General features: G+C 35.2%; 1 protein-coding gene across 1 annotated transcript in view; it reads left to right on the top strand.

The window, feature by feature from the left end:
* LOC109073724 (PH domain leucine-rich repeat-containing protein phosphatase 2-like) overlaps positions 1 to 22,174 on the top strand; it is a 59,150-nt gene that overhangs the window by 12,073 nt on the left and 24,903 nt on the right. The window contains 4 exon segments of the mRNA XM_042761120.1: positions 231 to 364; positions 17,175 to 17,365; positions 18,862 to 18,987; positions 21,627 to 21,781. Coding sequence (XP_042617054.1) covers positions 231 to 364; positions 17,175 to 17,365; positions 18,862 to 18,987; positions 21,627 to 21,781 — 606 coding nt within the window.

Genomic DNA, 22,174 nt, shown 5'->3' with positions numbered 1-22,174 from the left:
AGTGATGCAATGCTACATTTCTGATCAAGAAACGATCTCATCTACATCTTGGATGACCTGAGGGAGAGTACATTTTCAGCAAATTCACACATTTTTGAGTGAACTATACCTTTAGAATGTTTTGTGAATCTGACCCCTGGTTATGTATGACATCAGTATCTGAATTGTCAGTTGTTTATGTATAAGAGTGCTGTATTTCAGTTTGTGCTCAGCTCTCTTTCTGTTTGTAGGAGGCTGGACCCCTCCGAGCGTCCTCTTCAGATGGTCTATGACTACCTGACTGCTGTGGGCTATGAAGAACCGCTCCGTGTCCAGCAGGAAGCCGCCAACTCGGACCTCAGCTGCATGATCCGCTTCTACAGTGGTGAGTTGTGGGCCGTGGGGGGCCGGCGCAGGCCCCTGTGAGCCGCTTTCGGTCTGAATGCTGCTGCTCCCAGCTCTGTTGACTGAGCCAAAATCCCAGAGCTCTGTGAACAGTTTTCTGGCTTTACAGAGCAAACTCTTTGAGTCCTCCAGAGCTGTTGTGTTGTTTAGTATCCGCTCGAGAGGGAAGCTTGTGCACCATTTCTGCCTGCCGTTCTCAGTGTGACGGGGTGTAGTCGAATACTCCTGCACGGGTGCAAATCTGTGTTTTCATATACAAACCCCTTTTCCCTCTTCTCTCTTCAGCCTGACAGCTGTGGAATGAATAATGGGCTTTTTCTCGAGGCAGCAGTGTGTGTCAACATCAGTGTTGAGGGGATTGCGTCTGATTCTAGCTCTTTCTCTTCAGTCACACAAAGGATGCCAATTACGCTTTTGTTCCAGCATGCATCATGTACAAACCTCTTCCTGATGATGCGATCGGATTTGAGATTTCAGAGCCAGATTGAAAAAAAAAAAGCATCAGCAAAATGTGTTTTTCCTCCTTCCAACAAAGAAGTACTGTGGCAGTACCACAATGCATTTGTATCGATGTAATACTGTGGTATTAAATGATACCGTGGCATGTCCACAAACAAGGTATTATTGTAGTATCATATCCAGATAACCATAGTAATACATCATATTTTTTACCTTTCATGAAAGAAAGCCTGAGTAATGAATCAATACACATAACTACTGTCGCAATTTACCATTATTTTGTTTGTAACACACACACACACACACACACACACCACAAAAAAAAAAAAAAACACAAAAATACACACACAAACACACACACACACACACACACCATAACACACACATATAGGTCAATAATGAATAAAAGGAATGATTATAAAACACCAAGTTCTTAGAAATACCAAAGACTATATAAATACCCAAACGTTTATTTTTACTTTGAATGCGAGAAAGTGCAGCTTAGAATGCTGTCTAAAAATGGGATGTTATATATAAATATATAAAAAGTTTATAAAATTAGTTTAGGTTGAAGTACTAAAATTAGTAAAACTGAAATAAAGGAAATTAAAGCCAAGTAGAGCCAAGTAGTGTTTCCTGTTTCTTGTTTCCTGTGGCTTTAATGTGACATTTACTATTCACTATGAATATTATATTCATTGTGTGTGGTTTTGGCCGCAGCATCTGCACGAACATGTAAATGCTAAAGCAATATCTGATGCATGATGAACTCAGCTCTGAATGGACTTGATTACATGATTCAGCATTTTCCACAGTTTTGTCATCATTTTAAATATTGGGCAGTGTGAATGTAGCCAAGGATATTCCGGTCCCTAGATATGTTTAGTTTACTAAAACTATTAAAAATAGTTTTCAGTAATTTAATTGCAATATAATAAAATGTAAATATTTGATAAAAACCTTAAAAAATGTTAACACTTAAACTTACTGAAACTAAAAATATTAAAATAAAAGCTAATTCAAAATATTAAAGGGATAGTTCACGCCATTGATTTTCATAATATATAATATTTATAAGTCAACAACTGTTTGGATACCAACATTCTTCATAATATCTTCTTTTGTATTCGACAGAAGAAAGATACTCATACAAGTTGATGAAGAGTAATTTATGACAGAATTTTAATTTTTGGGTGAACTATCTATTTAATAAATACTGTAATAGTACAGTATATACACTGTTCAAAATTTGGGATCAGTAAGATTTTTTTAATGTCCTTTTTTTTCCCACAAGGCTACATTTATTTCATCAAAAATACAGAAAAAAAGAATACTGTGAAATATTTTTGCAATTTAAAATAACTTCCTTTTTTTTTTCATTTTAAAATAATTTATTCCTGTGATGTAAAGCTGAATTTTCATCAGCCATTACTCCAGTCTTCAGTGTCACACGACCCTTCAGAAATCAGTATAATATGCTGATTTATTGACAATATTGAAAACAGTTGTTCTGCTTAATATTTTTTGCCACTTGATACTTTTTACAGAATTCTTTAACGAATAAAAAGTTAAAAAGAACAGCATTTATTTAAAATAGAAATCTAAAATACTAAAATTACACTGTTTCAGATCCCAAACCTTAAGCACGAGCAACAATAATGCATTATTACATAATAGAAAGCTTTCATGAACTGCGCTGAAAATTCCCTGCATATGGAAGCGTCCTCCATACTTATGGGGGCAGCTGTGGCCTAATGGTTAGAGATTTGGACTTGTAACCAGAAGGTTGCAGGTTCGAGTCTCGGTGCTGGCAGGAGTTGTAGGTGGGAGGGAGTGAATGAACAGCCCTCTCTTCAACAATCATTACCCATGGCTGAAGTGCCCTTGAGCAAGGCACTGAACCCCCAGTTGCTCCCCGGGCGCTGGATATAGCTGCCCACTGCTCCGGGTGTGTGTTCACAGTGTGTTCACTTCTCACTGCTGTGTGTGTGCACTTGGATGGGTTAAATGCAGAGCACCAATTTCGAGTATGGACTACCACACCATAAAAACATAACGACATTAACTTCCAAATAAACTGTCCTTCCTGAGTGTATTTAAGCAGTGGCTCCCCTTGGTCCGGGGCTAAGAGTAAATGCCCATCTGTCAGGGCCGCAGGGGAACGGAGACGTACCATTCCTCATCCTCAGGTCCTGTCAGGGCCGTGGCGGTGAGGTACAGTCCCGCACGTCCACCTGATATATGGCCACCCAGTCTGAGCGGATGACCTGCATCCTCCTCATTTGTACACTGTGACACTGTGAAGGGACAGTTGAGACTTAGTGGAATAGAGTGCTGTGTGTTCGCCGTCCTAAAACCGTCCCGACATATCAGAGGTGAGGAAGACAATCAGTATCGTAAATAGTGTGGTAATGATACTTTATCACAATGTTGCATTGATCTACTGACTCCAATTATTGATTTTCACTTGTTTTTATTTTACATCACAAGGCTTTATAGTTTCTGGGGTATCGCAAAACACACTGCTTTTGAAATAGGGCAGATGATACAGTGGATGAGAATAAATCAAATTCTGTTTGTGATAATAATAATAATATCAGCACACCTGCAGGTGCTGAATGCTTTACTTACACACTTGTGTCCCGTTCACTAGTGTTATTATTTAATAATAATATTTAAGGCCATATAATGCCCAGATGAAATTTATAAATGCATTTTTTTTTTCTCAGCTGATTTCGTTAAAAAACTATAGTGGTCTGGTGCAGGTTGAATTTGAGCATGGTAAAATGTGTCAAATACATAGAAGAACAAATGCAGCATTACTGGAAGCTTACAGCATTATGAAATGATTTAAAATATTAATAAACAAACATGCAATGACCAGTGAAAGACTGACAGAATGTGTGAAAAAAAAAAAGAAAAATAATTTTCAAACGTACTTTTAATTTATTTTAGGTGCAAAACAGTTATTTGAGTATGATATCGCTTGTGAAAAAGTGTGTTAAATGTGCACTTGTAGTATACATCAAATCTTAAAAGTGTGTGTGTGTATATATAGTTTATTTATTTATTTATTTTTAAACTGTACTTGTTGGTAATATAATAGTAATAAAATAAAAGACCACTAAAGTGTACTTGGAGAGTACACATTAATGGCTGTTTCTAAACTAATTTAAGTATACTTATATATGAAATAAATTGCAACTTAAGTGCACTTAGAGTACACTTTTGTGATTTGTTTCTTAACACACTTAAGTACACTAAAAAAAATTATTAAACAATACTACTATTATTATTTAAAAAAAACAAAAAAACAAACAAATCTATATCAAAAAATTCATTAAAAAAAAAAAAAAAAAAACATTTTAATTAATGACACAAATTTCAAAAGACATTAAGTATATTTTGTTTTACCATAAATACTTGTCAGTATATTCAGCAGTACTTTAACCATGTTTCAAAGGCAATAGAATTATGAAATTACATATAAAGATCTAAGTCCTATTGCAATTAACATGCACTTAAAGGGATAGTTCACCACTGACTTCCATAGTACGAAAATAATGAATAAATAAAAAAATAGGGACCAGCAACTGTTTGGTTACCCACTGTCTTAAAAATATCTTCTTTTGTGTTCAAGAAAATAAAAAGAAGAAATTAATACAGGTTTGGAATAATAACTTTACAACAACTTTACGTCCAGTTGGCACTTAAGTATATTCATTTAAGGTATATTATTTCCATAATAAAAGTATGCTCAAGTGTATATTTTTACAAGGGATATATACTTTTTCACAAGGACATGTACCTGTGAAAGAGTGCAATTACACTTCATATAATTCTACAGTAAAGTAGCCATTGTGATTTGCATCATGTTTTATACCAGAATAAATAGTGAGTGAAAAGAAAACAGAGCTGCAGCCTGGGGAAAGCTGCTTTTGTGCCTTTCTATTTGTTTGTATGCCTTCAAATCTCATCTTGTAGAAGATAGACAATCAAAGATGCAGAGCAGAGTCAGTCTGAGCCGTCAGTCATGATCCAGCCTGACCAGTTTCAGAAAAGGGTCATAAATGTTCATTTTATCTCTTTGTTTAGCTAACAACATAAATTAAACGTATGTTGTATGTTGATGTTAACAACAAATTAGTGTGCATGTTTGTGTTGCGTTCATCTCCTGTACTGTGTCATGATAAGCGCAGTGTTTTTATCTTTGTAAGGTGTGTTGTTTTGTAATTGTTCCCAGCAGACGGTTCAAGGTACAGTGCAGCTGCTTAAAAATGGAAAGCTCCAGTTTCAGTGATTCTTTTAAAATGATATAGTTATAATATGCATGCATATTTTGTGTGTTAATTGGGAGGGTGAGCGAGTGTGTGCATGTGCTCGTAAACACGTTCATATCCCTGTTGAACCAATGTGAGAATGCCAGAAGAAGAAGAAGAGAAATGAGAATTCATAGCAATATAAGCCCTTAGCTGTAAAGCGTTTCAGTCCTGATCACGTCACATCCTATCTATGATGTCATAAAATGTCTTAATGCAGATGATGTCATAAATTTTAAAGCTTTTACATTTTAAATATCTGATTTCAGGAATGGTGTTTGATGACTAGTTAAAGGAAACAATAGTTCAGTTGCTGGATTCTGTGCACTTTTGGACTCAATTTTGCCAGGATAGATAAAGGAAGAGAGGAAGAGAGAGATTGCTGTCCTCCCATTGAGTTCAGGCCAGTGGCTTAGTTGCTGGCCAGACACTGTGAGATTCGGCCGCTGGTTTTGTTAACTTGTGGGGAAAACTACACATCTAGAGCCAGCTCAGAGTGTGTGAAGAGCTATGGACAAACACTCAGTGAATGGACTTCAGAGTAGAAGATGCTGTGTCTTTGATAATGTGGACAAAAGTTGCTCAAAGCAAAGGTTCCAAAAGGGTTTTTCGCAGCAATGCTATAGAAAAAACGTTTTTGGATCCACAAAGAATCTTTCAGTGATCAGTTCTTAAGATAACCATCGAAAGAACAATTTGATTATTTTGAAAACATCCTTAAACTTAACCATCAGTGTGGCGTAAGCCGATCAGATGAAAATGAATGAGCAAGATCTCACGAGTTTATGCGAATTAGCCACCAATTCGCCAAAATAGTTACGAATTGTCATGAGTGTGTTGAAATATCGATCTCCTTGTTTAATCAATCTTCATTTTAACCAACAAATATCGATCTTTTAGTCTGTTGTTTTCAGTTGAAAAATGTCACTAAACATTATTTGTAATGTGCATCCTGATCAATAATTGCAGTAAGCTTTGTGCTGTGTTACTTTCAATAAGAAACGGTCTCAGATTTCAAATAATGTCAGTTTTTATCACAAACGTCAAACAATACATGTGGTTTTGATGCTTTTTAATGTGGCTTGACAGCTCACTGTAACAACCTCAGTTCAAACGGCACATGAATTGATCATTTCTCCCTGTTTTACTACTAGTTATAGTACAAAATAAAAGTGAACGAATTAATATCAGAAGGTGTGTTGAAAGATCAACTTTAACTTACTGAAGTCATCTCTCACAACATGCTACATTTACCTCACAAAAGTCATTTAATGTCCATAACTTGTTAGTTAGCTGGAAAAAAGAACTCTAGAGAGGAGATTTTTGCAAAACATACATTCTTTATTATATATTAATAATATTATTATATATTAATAATTTGTTTTACCCGTTATTGATTCTGAAATGCATGTTAAAATAAATCTTTCCTGAAATCATTTATTTTATGAATTTGATAGCTTAGGCTGTTAATTTTAAAGGTGCTGTATGTAGGCTTGACACCGAGTGGTTGAACTAGGTATTGCAGTCCAAATTCAAAATATTGGAGAGGGTTTTTTTCACCCGGCCCCTCCTCCTCAGACTTGACACACATGCAGGTTGCCAGATTGACGCCGCAAACAAGAACAAGCACTCTTGACGATGAATGAAATGAAATACGCTCTGTTTTCCACCAACTGGCAACCCGGGGTGCTGAAATACAATTGGATAAACTGGCAGTGGGAGGGTTTCACAAAACAAAGACGGACATTCCGTCCCGGAACGAACATTTTCAAAGAAGAATAACTGACTGTAGCATTGTTTTTCAGATAAACAAGTATGTTAACTTAGCATGTTTCTTAAATATCTGCAAACATATTATGGTATTTTTTGCTTTAGTAGAGTCAAAAACTTGCATACAGCACCTTTAACCTTTAATATTATAGTAATGTACCAACTGATAGGGTTCCTTCTGTAGTTTACAGCATTAGTTGTTTTGTTTTTTTTCTTAAGAAAAATTCAAATATTTCGGAGTGAATCACTATCAAATCGAATCAAATTAAAAGCTTTTGAATCAGAATCGGAATTTTTGACCTACAAACGAAGTCATACATTAACACTCAGGGTTTCTCACGTCAGAAAGTCCACAACTGTTTGTTACAGCTGCTTAGTTTCAATAGTTAGTTTTTTTTTTTTTTTTTTTTTTTTTTTTACTGTTCAATAAAGTTACTTGACATCAAACTCGAAGATTAATTAAAACTCAAAAATGCTGTATTCTTGTGCAAAGATGTGCTTAAAATTCTTCTGAAGTGCTTATTTATAGTGTTTGACTGCAGTATATTTTTCCTCAAACACATTAGCCAGCTTCCTCAGTCTTCTCTCACTTTTAAGAAATCCTGCTGTGGTCATGGAACAATCTGAGGGAGTGAACATCACTACATGCTGACTCAAGAGACACTGAAGGCAAAAACAGGCCCCGAGGTCAGGACTGGTCCTGCATGCTCGGGTGTTTCTGTGTAGTCGTTACTCCTTTTTTTGCTCAAAAGTCCCTCCCGAAATGGAATCCACTGGTTGTTGCTGTGGCTTTGCACAAATAAATTATCTGCGGTGCTGGATTTAGCCACTAATGCGGTATTGATCTGCGAGGAGCCTTTACTTTTCAGGGGGAAGTAGATGAAGAAACTGTGAGCTGAGACCATGTCTGGAGGACATGCAAAAATCTTGACATTTATTTTAAATATAAAATATTCAGGTGAATGGAAACTGAAACTGTCTGCACAGGTATTATCTGTAAATCTAGAGAGCTGGTTGGCAATCTGAAAACAGAATTTGAGAGTAATTATTTTCCAATCACTGATGTGAAACTCAGGGTTTGTCATCTTAATAACTATCCTCTGTTACTGCACGTCATCCACATATGGGAGTCTTATAGATGCATCTTTACAAAGAGATCCCATTACTCAAGGGTCTCACCTCAGTTGTAGTATTCGTAGTACATTCACTCCCCCCACCTACAATCCCTGACTCGAACCCGTGACCTTTGGCTTAGAAGTCAGATTCTCTAACCATTAGCAATTAAAGAATATCCAGTTTGTTTTGACCTGTAAGTATGATAAATAATGGATGTTTATATTTTCTATCGAGCGTTCAAAATATTGAAGTATGGCAATGGGCGTATCGTTTCCAACCCACGCTGTTCTGACCAATCTGATCAGAGCAGAGCAGGCTCACAGAAAGGAGGGGTTTAGAGAGACTGAATCTTAGAACTGCTTCGAACGAATCGTTTGAGAATCATGAGAAAATGAGGGGATATTAAATGCATATTTTGAGAAAACTAAAGCGTTTTTTGACCTTGCATGCATGTAAACCTATCGCAGGAGACTCTCAAAACAATATCAGGAACCTTAAAAATGGCATAATGGGGCGCTTTTTTTTTTGAAAGAGGTTCTTTTGTATGTTTAGTTTTCATTTTAATTTTAGCTTAATTTTATGTGCATTGCCCTTTTAAAAAAAGTTCTTTAGCTTTTATTTACTTTCAGCTTTAGTAAATTTCATATTTAGCTTGAATTTATTTTAATAAAATTTTAGTTTTAGTATTTAAACATTTATTTCAATGCAACATTTCTAAAATTTGAAGTCTCCGTTTTTTTAAGTTTACATTTTTCGTCTTATATTTATGTTTTATTTTATTTCAGCTTTATTTCTGTTAACAAAAACAATAGTTAATACATAGTTTTTAGATGGATTATAGTTTATAGATAGTTAAAAAAATCCTCTGGCATTTGGTTTAATGTTGGTTTGATTGATCGAGACATTTGATGGAATCAAAATTAAAAAATGTCTTTCCTTAAAAAGTTATTGAAATTGTTAAACTGTTAGGCTACTTACTGTACCAAAAATATTTTAATAATTGCTGTTTTATTACTATATTCCATGGTATTTACATAATGTCCAAATACTTGTAATGATCGTACATTATGGCACTTTTATTTAGTTGAATCTGTGGTCTGATGAGTGAACTCAGAGAGGGCATATAACCCATTTGGCAAGAAATGTGCTTGTTAATAATGTAGTGAATGTATCTGTTCTCTCTTTGTTATTGAGATCAGTGAATAAATAAATGCATTGAAATTGGATTTAGTGCATTTGCAGGAAATAGGAAGTAACAGCAACACCTACTAGTGTTAATGCATGTATTTTTAACTTGCGACATTAATGTGTATAGTAATGGCTGCTAGTATTTGTCATGTTTTAGTTGCATGGATTGCATCATGGCATAAAAAAAGCTGGATAACTCATAAAAAGGGAAATAAAGAAATGGATGTGTCTCATTATTCATAACTAGAGCGGTCATGGAGGTTTGAGTCCCTCAGGAAAGCAGTTGTACAGTCTTTACCCTTGACATTTTTATTATTAGTTTGAGTCTTCATATTCAAGCCCACTGTGCTTTTCTGCTTAAACAGGGTCAGTATTCCCTTCTGTCCTGATAAAAATGCCTCAAAAAGTCTGTCACTTGTGTTAAATGTTTATTATTAGCAGGGCTTCACGCTGAGTCCTGAGTAAACCTGTACTTCCGCCCTTACTGGTCCCCCGTGAGCCGGCGTAATCTATGCTATGTTATGTGGGTTAAACAAGCGCACCTATTCATCTCTATACAGGGGATGTTATTTCTGAACTCTGCGGGAGTCTGATCATTTCAAGACTTTGTTCTTTGATGGAGGCCAAACTCTTTGAAACCGGTCCATGCAGAACCTCAATGAAGTTTGTTTTTTTTGTCAGAACATTCCAATGAGAAAGTGAGTTAGGGGTTGATTTGCTTCAGACGGACACTTACAAAACACACATGCATAGTTTTTAAGGTGATGTGTTTTTGCACATAATGGAAGACAATAATAGCATAGAAACACTGCTTGTTATTTTTCATATTCTTAGTTTTAGTCTTTATTTTAGACTTATTATGGGTTGGAAATCATCAAGTGAATGTGATTCACAACACATTATTCATGAGACCGGTGCTTATACAGCCAATCAGGAGTATTGGTTGCAAATAATAATTAGCATGGTTTAAATGCAGGAGTTGCATTTGCCCCCTGGTATCGTGAACTGGGACTGTGATCTGACGCCGACAAATGCCGTTAATCCTTACTTACTGTAAATGTGTTAACAGATCATCAGACCAATCATATGTGAATCTATAATATAAAATACTAAAATATCAACTGTTTGTGTATGGTCATTGCATTGTACTAACAAACTGTGCATTGCTGTGCACATTTATGGTTTAGGCCCACATAATCATTATCTGATTGTGTTTGCACAATTCAGTTTACATATATAGATATATAGGCTATATATAAATCTGATGCAGCGCTTCTGTCCTATATGCAAATATAACTTCCCTAATAATGCTGATGACAGGCAGTGAACTTGTGCTGCTCTCAAAGTGGCTAAAACAAGGTTAACAGCTGTTAATCTGTAAAAAGTGGGGGGGGGGGGGGGTTAAGTTGTAAGTAAAGACTGTTGGAGTATGGTTTACTATTTCACATCTTTCTACTTCAAAATGTCACATTTAATTGCTACTTGCAGTTTCTTTGTAATTATTTGAGAAATTTACTAGCAATTTTGTATTTATTTATTTTTTGCTGTGCATGTGCCACATTGCTCTCTGGACTCAAACAGGTTTCCATTTGGGAGGACTAAAGTTTGCAAATGTGGCCTGAACGTTCAGATGCGTTTCCACTTGGAGCGTCTCAAACCTCCTGCTCTCAAAACTGATGGAAACTGACTGTGCTGAAAATGAAGGGTTTCATGGCTCTCGTCACTCTTTCTCTCGTGGCAGGACTGGTAACGGCATCATCAAGTGTAATATCTGCTGGAGGCATGAAGGCCATGGACTAGGATGAATTGGTTTACTGTGGACTTTTCTAGTGTGGGCGAGCCACATCTCTGCTGTCTGGCAGTCTTTACAGTGTAAAGATTCACTTGGAGGACATTTAGGCATCCTTCTGAAGGCTTTCATCTGCTCTCAGACAGGCTCTTCTCCTGCAATTATGGAGGATTCCTGCGTGTAATTGAGCGCTGGCTTGTTTATCACATCGAAAGAGTATCGCGTTGGCCTCTAATGCATCTCAGTGCATTATCACTCAGTCACAGTGTTGTTCTATTAGCGGAGAATCAAGAGGAAAGGGTAGTTCATTTCTGTGCTCTTGTGGCTTGTACAGTTTCAGTGTCTCTGTCAATGTTTTTCCAGATCGCTCGCTATGATGTCAGACAGCTGAGCTCACTGTGATTTAGCACGCTTGGATAGACTCATCTTTGTACAGTCATCCGTATGTCACGGGTCATGTGATTTCTAGCACCTCCGGTTGAATGATAGGAATGCAATCACTTGGTGTTACAAGTGAAATATGTCCATTCTCACCCATCTGCTTTAGCTTTGTTTTTCTGGATAATAGAAGTAAACACATCCTGCGTGTGAAGCTATAAAGAACCCTGGTGTTGGATGAATCCATTGTGAGTTTACTCACAATCTTGTGTTGGTCATCCAGTGTCTTCTCCCACGGGCCGGGCTGACGGTTATTGGTTGGTTGGTGTGGTGTGTGTTTTGTGGTGTGTTTCGTTTGGCGTCAGCACTTTAGCATTGGTGTGCGATGAGCTCTCGTGTCTCTGATGCCCATGACTCATTGAGGTGGTCTTCAGCAGAGTGAGCAGAGACGTGCGGTCAGATCTCTGCTGACTAGACTGGCTTTTACTTTTCTTAGATGCTGGATGGAAATGAGTTTGGTGACGAAGTGTTCATTTAGTGCCATCGCACACGTGTGTATGTGTCGGTGCATGTGAGGACAGGATGTTGAGCTGGAAAGGCTCTCTCAGTATTTTTTCAGGCTTTTGGTAAAATTTAATAACTCTTTGTTTATGTATTTGCTTTAAAAAAAGGGTGTTTTTGAAGGAATCCTAAACTTTACAGCCATGTCGCCAGGTAAATGTAAATTGTTTAAAGTGAGATGGAAAATACATTCAGAAGAATCAAGGGTAAAATAATCAAGGCAGATTTTTTTCTGGAGGAATATCCTGCGAAGTCCACTTCAACAAACGTCAAAAGTGCTAAAAGATATATACAAAATGTGCAGAGTGGTGGTACGCGAGGACTGGAATTGAGAATCACTGCTCTAAATTAAAAAATGGGCTATTTAAATTTATTTTGGGCTACCAAAATCACAGTCCTCTGAGGTGTCTATAGTGTGAGCTTCATTTCTTAAGCATTTCTGTACAGCTTAACTGTTCATTCATGTGGGTTTTTACCGTATTAAGCTGTTTTCTGTCTCTAAAATATTGCAAAGACAACAAGTCTTTAATGAGTATCATTCCAGGCTTCAGACAAAAACAAACATGCAGTACAACTAATGTAGTCTGATTCACAAGCAAAGAACCAGCTCTCAAAACTAATGATTATTTGATGGGCTGTTTTTACTGGTAACCAAAACTAAACTTAAAAAAATGTAAAAAATCGAATTGTTTCGTCATTGAAAAAAAAAAAAACCTTAAATGGTAATAATGAGAGATGGTGCTTTGGCAACTAACTAAAATAAGTTGAAGGGTTAAATTAAAAAAAAAAAAAATGTAAGTAATGATTTTTTTTTATTATAAATATAAATAAAAATACAAATAAAATAAAGGTATATATAAAAATATATAAAAAAAATTACAAATGCAAGCAACAAAATACAACTTTAAAATAAAATTAAAATTGAAACTTAAAATATAAAAAATAATCTAATTCAAAATATTAATAATTACTATAATAGTGAATAAATAATACTAACGTAAATGAATCTGAAGAGTCCTTCATGAAATAATTTTACTGAATCAGTATAATAATGATTGGTTGATATGTCAGTAAAGTTACTTGTTTACAATTCTTGTAATAATTTAATGTTTTATATATAATTATAAAATTATCAAAAATATGACCAAAATAGTTTAGTGTAACATTATAACAGACATTTTTTTTTATATGAAAAAATGACTTAACATGCAACGTAATGAGGTCATGTGACCAATATTATTCTTTGAAACATTAAATCATGTATTATATGTCACATACTGTTCACAAAAGACATTAGGAAGTACGCAATGCATTAAACACATCCAGTTCCTTCTCTAAGTGGTTTATTACAGGCGTTCCCTCCCAAACTCACTCCAACGCTCGAGTCAGAAGTGGCCTTGTCGGAAAACTCAAACAAACAGAGCAATGTTTGGAAAGCAGCACAGCGTTTAAACTCTTCAGGAGGTCAACCTGCGCAGGCTTTACTTACAGCCGCTCTCTGCATAGTATGCTAGAATATTTGAACATCCAGAATGATGCATACTTCATCTTTAAATCCACAGTTTGATCATGTTTCCTCTCAATTTAAGATATTATATGGTTAGTTAACAACAATTAACTATTGCAACTATTGTGAATGAAAGATTCTCTTGCCGTTGAGCTTATCTACAATTACTAGCTAGCTATATTGGTTAAAGATTGAGCCGCATTTGATGTAGTATGACATTACTTTCTACTCCATACTTGCTGCTGCTCATGGAGGGGGTGTGTGTTTGTGTGTGTGTGTGTGTGTGTGTGTGTGGATCACTTTGAGCTGACCAATACATGTGACATGGTTTACTGGCAGCCCTATTCACCCGTTTTCCCCGTCCCACCGTGAGCTCACACTTCACACTACATATGGACTTCATTAGCACATCAATAAGCTCATTAAATAATACAACTGTGCAGCTACTAATGAATTAAAAAATAATGTACAGACAGTTGCTCCATAGGAAGCTCTGTCCACTCTATACACTAGCATGCAAATTACTTTAGACCCTGCAACCAGTGTGTGTTATTTTGGTATAATTTATATACTATTGCATTATATTATTAATATTTTGATTTGGCTTTTATTTATATTCAGTTGTATTACTTCAGCTTATTTCAGCTAGTTGCCTTGTTTGAGTAAATGTTTTTAGATCTAATTTCTGTTTCATTTAATTTCAGCTTTATTTAGTTTTAGTTTTAGTTAATCATAACCACTTTGTCTGTATTATATATCAACAACATGATGTGATGTCACACACCTGTGGGCTGTTAATAAATTTACTACAAATATATATGTGTGTGTATATATATATAATATATATATATATATATATATATACTTGTGTATATGTATATAACACATTTAAAATGTTAAAATATACCATCTACTCCATTTTCCACTTAATGAAAGATTGATCAATAACAATGCACTTTTATTTGTAAAAAAATGCAATTACAGCTTCACTTCACTTCAATTCACCTCTTCTATGTTGAGTATGTTTTGCATGATTTGAATTGAAATTCATTTTAATATTTTTTGGGAGGCATAAAGTAAAATATATCAGTGTGATGCATCTGACCTGATATCATAATGAAGAAAAAAGCTGAGAAAAAGTAAAAGACCAGAATACTTGAAAAGAAAACTTAGGTTGGCATAAAAAAAATATTTGATCAAAATTTTTTTGCTGCCTATTAATGTTTGAAATATGATTGTCAGGAGAATCAATGTGGTGCAACCAACATGGGAAAAAAATCTCTTAAAATATTATAAATTTGACCTTTTTACTGTAGATTAGTTAAGGGTTAGTTTAGGTCATCAAATATAATGTTGCGTGACTCCAAAACATAATAATGGATCAAATCAATAATACTTTTAATCATTTTAAAAGTATTTTGGTAACACTTACAATAAGAACACATAGGACCCTATGATTTCCGCGATGCAGGAAACGCAGACGGAATCGTGGAATCCAGTCATAAAAACAGAATTTACAGTTTAACGCGGAATGTCACGGAATTTGTCAAATTTTGAATGAATTAATCAAAATCAGGTCATTACACTTAAATCAAATCATGATATGGACAAGTATCTGTAAATATTAAGCCGCAAAAGTTGTTTAAATATGAATCCTGCATGTTCTGCATGTCTCTGTTAATTAATTGTGCAGACGCGTGGTTTCATTTACTACACACAATGAGAATGAGACTTCAATGAGAAACTGCCTTTAACTGTCATTTTGCATTATAAACCACTTCAAACCTAACAAATGTAGTAAGGTAGCAATAACCAATCACGTGGTCTGTTTAAAATCAAAAAACAATACTAACAAATATATCTCGACCAAAATTGATGCACATACTGAAGCGCAAGTGACGCTCGCGGTGATTTCAGCATCTGCCGCAGTGTTGCCAAGTCCGCTGTTTTCCTGCAGAATTGGGCTACTTTAGCACTGTTGCCACGGGTTGTTTTTGATGTCCATGGGTTGAAGCGACCTCAATAGCGTGATATTTAGCCACTAAAATGCAAATTTTACCTGGGGAACCCCGCAAAAAAAGGTGTATTTTATCCCCCAGAATGCAATTTTTATCGGGGAACCCCCCTCAAAACGCGATTGGGCTAGTTTTGGGCTAGTTTTGAGTAGCAATTGGGTGGGTTTTGTTGTGAAAACCTGGCAACACTGGTCTGCCGTCTCACAAATTGAAGACGTAAACACATGAACAACATCTCCAGAACTGCTCTGAGAGTCCCTTTATGAGCATTCGACCGCTTGATTTGAGTAAAACTAGTGTCCTTTCACATACACAGAACTGTAAAGGTATTCACGGCAACCCGTCAAAATTGATTTTAAGATATTGTGCCTATTACTACTTTTTAGTAGAATGTAACATTACATAGCCTACTACTACTACCAAAAGGAAACAAACATAATTTTTTAAGAAATAATCACATAACATTTCTTCCATGTTTTAATTTTAATAGTAAATCCCCTTAAATAAAGTTTGCTTAATTTTCAATAATTAAAAGATAAATTAAATTAATATATTATGCCTTCATTTAATAACCAGGAAAATTTAAATACACAACACAGAATTTCTGAGAAATAAAAAATCATAAGGCCACTTTAAGAAAAAAAAGAAGAATAAATTAAGTTGTTTTATGCATTCAAATAATAAGACATGCTAAAACACAGAATTTGGTAACAATAAAAATAAAAAATAAAACATTTCATAGGGCCCTTAACATGTACTTTTTGCTAAACTTTTAATAAATTGATTTGGAAATGTATAAGTTTCATGATTTTAATTAATGAGACATGCTTTTTGATTAATAAAATTTAATTTAACTATTAAAAAGATCTGAGAAAAATTAAAACAGGAAAAAACTGAATCCAGAAAAATGAAAATGGAAAAAAATAAATTATGGAAAAAAACTGAATGGAATTTAGGAAAAAATAAAACCGCTTTCATAGGGCACATTAGATAACATTAGCTATTGCATTAACTAACGTGAAATATCAATGAGCATACATACATTCGTTACAGTATTTATTAATGTTTTTAATGTTCATTAACTGTTCATTGTTAATATTAACTCACTTCCATTAAATAATATTCGCAGATACAACTTGATATTATTAATACATTAGTAAATGTTAAAATTAACTAAGATTAATAAATGCTTGAAGTATTTTCATTGTTAGTTCATGTTAACCAATGCAGTTTACTATTGTTAACTAATGCGACCTTACTGTAAAGTGTTACCAGTATTTTAATAATATTTTATGCTTCCTTTAAAATTTTGAAAAAGCTTTTGAAAAAGTTATTACACTTGAATTGAAAATTTCCAAAACTATACAAAATCCAATATGAATACAAAGAGTACATTGCTAAGAACTTGGCACATGTGTTTTAAACTTTTCATAAAGGACACTTTTGACCCATTGACTTTTACATCATTCACCCAAGATACAAATCACTCTAACAAATGCACAGATAGAAACACGCTGAGAGAACATCTTTGCATTGTGGGATCGACTTTTGCATGGGAAATATATATCCATTTAGTCTGATCAATTATATCTGTACTCTAACATTTATACATGCCATTTGGTTGACTGTTGTGTGTGTGTGTGTGTGTGTGTGTGTGTGTGTGTGTGTGTGTGTGTGTGTGTGCACAGAGAAACCAGTGAACGCAGACCAGCAGGAGCGGACTCTTCTGAAAGGCGTGTTCAGCGTCAGGAAGGGAAAGACGCAGCTCCATAAATGGGCCGAGCGGCAGGTCATCCTGTGCGGGACGAGTCTGATTGTGGCCTCTGTCAAGGACAGCCTGACCGGCAAGATGCACATCCTACCCCTCGTCGGGGGGAAGGTAGGGGTCCACACACACACACACACACACACACACACACACACACACACACACACACACACACACACACACATAGACACACCCCGGGCTCCGAGAACAGATAACAGAGAGCAGATGCATCAACACAGCTGTGAGTGAATGAAGATGAGGAGGGAAGGGAGGGAGACGCACGACAATCAGATCTTTCTCTGCAGCGTGTGTTAAAGGAATATTCTGGGTTGTTTTCAACCAAATGTCTGTGGACGGTATGTGTGGCATGCTGTCGATTACCATACACAATACTTTCAGCTCAGAATCGTTTCAGTTTCAATTTACAGTAATACACTTCAAGTGGCCTTCTAGCAGCCCGGAGGGTTTAAAAGCAGAAATGTGTTTTTGTTTTGTTTTTGTTAAAGCACTTGCATGAATTCTTCAGTTTTAAAAAGTGTTTTGAATTTTTTAAATCCTCAGAAGTGGTGGAGAAACTACTAGAAGTGGTGTGCTTAATTGTAATTTAATTGTACCTCAAATGTAATTTAGTGTAATATTTTAAATGTACAATTTTATATATATATAATTTTTATATATATATTATATTTTTTATATATATATATATATATATATATATATATATATATATATGTGTATATCTGTGTGTGTGTGTGTGTGTGTATAAAATTTCAAAGGCAACAAAAGTAATTATGAAATTACATGCAAAGATGTACTTAAGTCCAACTTAAGTGGGTCAAAAAAGCACTAAAATAATTGCAATTAACATAAAATTAAGTGTTCATTAGCATTGCATCACTTACTCCCCAATGGATGCTCTGCAGTGAATGGGTGCCGTCAGAATGAGAGTCCAAACAGCTGATAAAAACATCACAATAATCCACAAGTAATCCACACCACTCCAGTCCATCAGTTAACATTGTGAGAAGTGAAAACCTGCAATTTTATAAGAAACAAATCCAACAATAAGATGTTTTTAACCTCAAACTGTTGCTTCCGGCTAAAACACCACAAAAAGTCCTCAATCCACAATAGTACTTTCTCCAGTGAAAACGTCGTCTCGTCTGAATCAGGAGAGAAATCTGTACAGATTAACCAGCGTTTACAAGCGAAAACAGGCCAAAAAGGCTCTAAAAAAAAATATGAGAGTATTTTTATTTGAGAGGACAACAGAAGATGGACTTTATCACTGGAGGAAGCGTTATTATGGATTATGGAATTCATGGCTTAAAGTTAAAACGGCTTAATGATGGATTTGTTTCTCATAAACATGCACCTTTTGGCTTCTCAAGACATTAATTGATGGATTGGAGTTGTGTGGATTACTTTATTCTTTTAAGTGTATTTTCTTTAAAGCACATGATTCCCGTAATACCTGAGCCAATAAATATTTAGGTTAATACAATGAGTGCTTCTGAAGAAGAACCTTTAGCCATGTTTCATGGCATGGAAGTGTTTTTTTCAAAGCATGTAGTGTCTGCAGGTGACATCCTTCTTTCTTGGCTCAGGTGGAGGAGGTGAAGCGGAGGCAGCACTGTCTGATGTTCAGCTCCGCCGGACCGCAGGCTCAGACCTACTACGTTAACTTTGACACGCTGGCCGACTACCAGCGCTGGCACCGGCAGGCTTCTAAAGTGAGTGAACCTGCTTTATCTAATCTAGACATGCATTAAGATTTCATTAGTGATTCAGCAGCCGATCAGTGTTTTCTCTTCTTTCGATTTTTCAATAAAAAATCCCTCACAGACGGTACGTGTTTGTATTTTCCGGACGGAGGGACGCGCCGTACCCACCGCCTGCAGGGAACAGCTTTGCTGAAACAGCTGTCCGTGTTTTCATTTGGGTTTTGAACACACACATTTATTGTCCTGAACTTGTATGTTTGCTTTTTTGTGCTCGGTTGGTCCTCATTTGTCTTAATCACCTAATTAATTGGCGTTCCAAACTCTGGCTGGGTCTCTGGAGTCTAACGAGGTCTGACCATCTCTGGAGGACACAGCTAAATGCCCTACACCAGAACCGTCCTGAATAATGCAAAACACGTTCTGAACAATTGTGTGTGAGGGTGATCCTGAGGTAAAGGGCTGTTTGAGGTGGCATGATAGATGAGAAGGAGAGCGGTTGTGTGTGTGTGTGTGTGTGTGTGTAATGTGCGTCGCTACGGCCGTTGTGCTGTGAGATCTGATCGACTCCGTAATAAAAGAGCCCTTCATTTCAATCCAAGTTGTTGACAAAAACTAAAATGAAACAATTAAAATAAATTTTTGTCAATTGAAATAAAGCTAATAAAAAAATAATAATACTATATAAAAACCTAAGCGTAAATGTAAAATGTTGCCTTGGCAACTAACTGAAATAAATATGTTTGAGGTGAAGTAAAACAACTAAAACAAATACTAAAAACATAGCCAAATATAATATATTTTTTAAAAAAAATGTCATAAACACATAACTAAATTAGTAAAACGTAAACAAAAATTAAAAGAGAAAATATAACAAATAAAAGCTAATTCAAAGTTGTAATAAATATTATAGTAGTATATAAATAAAACTAAGTCAGTGGCAATTTTATTTATTTAGGAATGTGATTTTTAGAATTATTATACGTTTTTTAAAATATTGTTAAAAATCCACTGCAGAGCTCTTAGAAAACATCAAACGTTATGATTTAATCATTCTGAAAATGTAGTGGTGTGACTATCAAGTAAAAGAGTAATAACAGCTTGAATACAGTCAAATAAAGTAACCATTATTTCTTACAAATATCATGAATTTTCAGAGTAAATAAGAAGAAGCTGAACAAAAATTTACCACATAAAAACAGAAGTAGTTTGGTATTATCATTTATTTATTTTTATTATTATTATTATTATTTGTGTTAATATTAGTAATATTTATTTATTTATTTTTATAGTTTATTTGTGTTAATATTAGTAATATATTAAAGAAAATATACTTCATTACTTTACCCCCCCCCAAGAAATAATAGTAAAAATAATAAAAGATTATGCTGAAGAGATGATGCCAACCCCTCAGAGGACCTCAGATGATGCTAACCCAGAGACAACATACAGGACCCACATTTTGCTATAAGTTTGATTGCATAATTGGCTGTTAATAGTGTTAATCGTCTGTTTGTTTACGTCTTTTATCGATTTTTCTGACATTTGTCTGCCGTATGCACATAAAACTGACAGTCACCACTGATAAGACTACTACTAAATATTGTAGAAACTTAATTTTCTGTAAAGTTGCCCTTGGCAATGATCTGTATCGTAAAAAAAAACTACTTCAAATGCTACTGTCTTTAAAAAATGCCAAACTACTTCAAATGCTACTGTCTTTTACAGCTTCTTATTAAGAATTTAATTCATTTTAATTTAGAAATAGAAAACATGTTCATCATAGAAGAGCTGTATTCCAGTAAATGTCTGTAATATGTGACCCTGGACCACAAAACCAGTCTTAAGTGTCAGTTTGTCGAAATTGAGATTTATACATCATCTGAAAGCTGAATAAATAAGCTTTCCACGAGTATGATTGTTTCCATTGATGTATGGTTTGGTAGGGAGGACAATATTTGGCAGAGATACAACTATTTGAAAATCTGGAATCTGAGGGTGCAAAAAAATCTAAATACTGAGAAAAAACCCTTTAAAGTTTGTTCAAATGAAGTTCTTAGCAATGCATATTACTCATCAAAAATGAAGTTTTGATGCATCTACGGTAGGAAATTTACTAAATATCTTCAAGGGACATGATCTTTACTTAATATCCTAATGATTTTTGGCATAAAAGAAAAATCAATAATTTTGACACATACAATGTTTTTTTGGCTATTGCTGCAAATATACCCCAGAGACTTAAGACTGGTTTTGTGTGGTATTTTTAAGTAATTGATAAAATCCTACACAAATAAAATATATGGCAACATGAGTGTAAATTTTATCAAAAAATAAATAATCATAACATCCAGCCGATATTTGTGGGTGGACAAATGATTGTTAATCTTATCATTAACCCTGTAAACCTGACATGAAATAACCATCAGAAACAGTTAATTGAAGCGATAGACTAACTAACTAAATAAATACATGTTTGCATAACATTGGTTATCTTTTACCATTGTTCCATCATTTCATTCAAGCAATTAACATTCAAGCCAAGGCCTTGCAGTGCTCTTAATTGATATTACATTGATGATTGTTATTAGCCGTGTAGCATCATGTGGATGTGTAAAGAGCGGGATGTTGATGAGCTGTGTGTTTCGTAGGTGGTGTCTCAGACTATCAGTCTGGTGGATTTATCCTGCTACAGTCTGGAGGAAGTGCCCGAGTATCTCTTCTACTGCCAGGACGTCACACACCTCAACCTACGGCACAACTTCATGAGTCTGGACGCCCCTGGAGGACTCGTCAACTTCAACAGGTGAATTCAGCTTTAGATGCAGTTGTTATGATTATTGGAGCATCTTACTCTTCAGTGAGGTTTCGTGATGACATTCGTCTGCTGTATTTAGATTGTGGACTGAATAGCAGGAGAACAGAGCAATCATTTCTGTTTTCCTGCTACAGTAGGTGTGCTTTAGAAAAACCTTTGCTTGAATGCTCTTTACATAATCACAAACTCGTGTGCATATATTCAGGCTGGGATGGGATGTGGTCTCTCGCTGTGCTGTCATGCACACACAGACTCGGAGTAAATGGTAGAAGAGCTATTTATTCTGTGCATGCACTTATGACAATGACAGCCACTTCTGTGCAAACACAAGCAATAAGAGCATCATTAAATGGGAGCTTACAGATGAGATGATGCTATCAC

The sequence above is a fragment of the Cyprinus carpio genome, chromosome A7 (genome assembly GCF_018340385.1).
Source record: "Cyprinus carpio isolate SPL01 chromosome A7, ASM1834038v1, whole genome shotgun sequence".
Lineage (NCBI taxonomy): Eukaryota > Metazoa > Chordata > Actinopteri > Cypriniformes > Cyprinidae > Cyprinus > Cyprinus carpio.
This window is presented reverse-complemented; position numbering and strand designations above follow the sequence as displayed.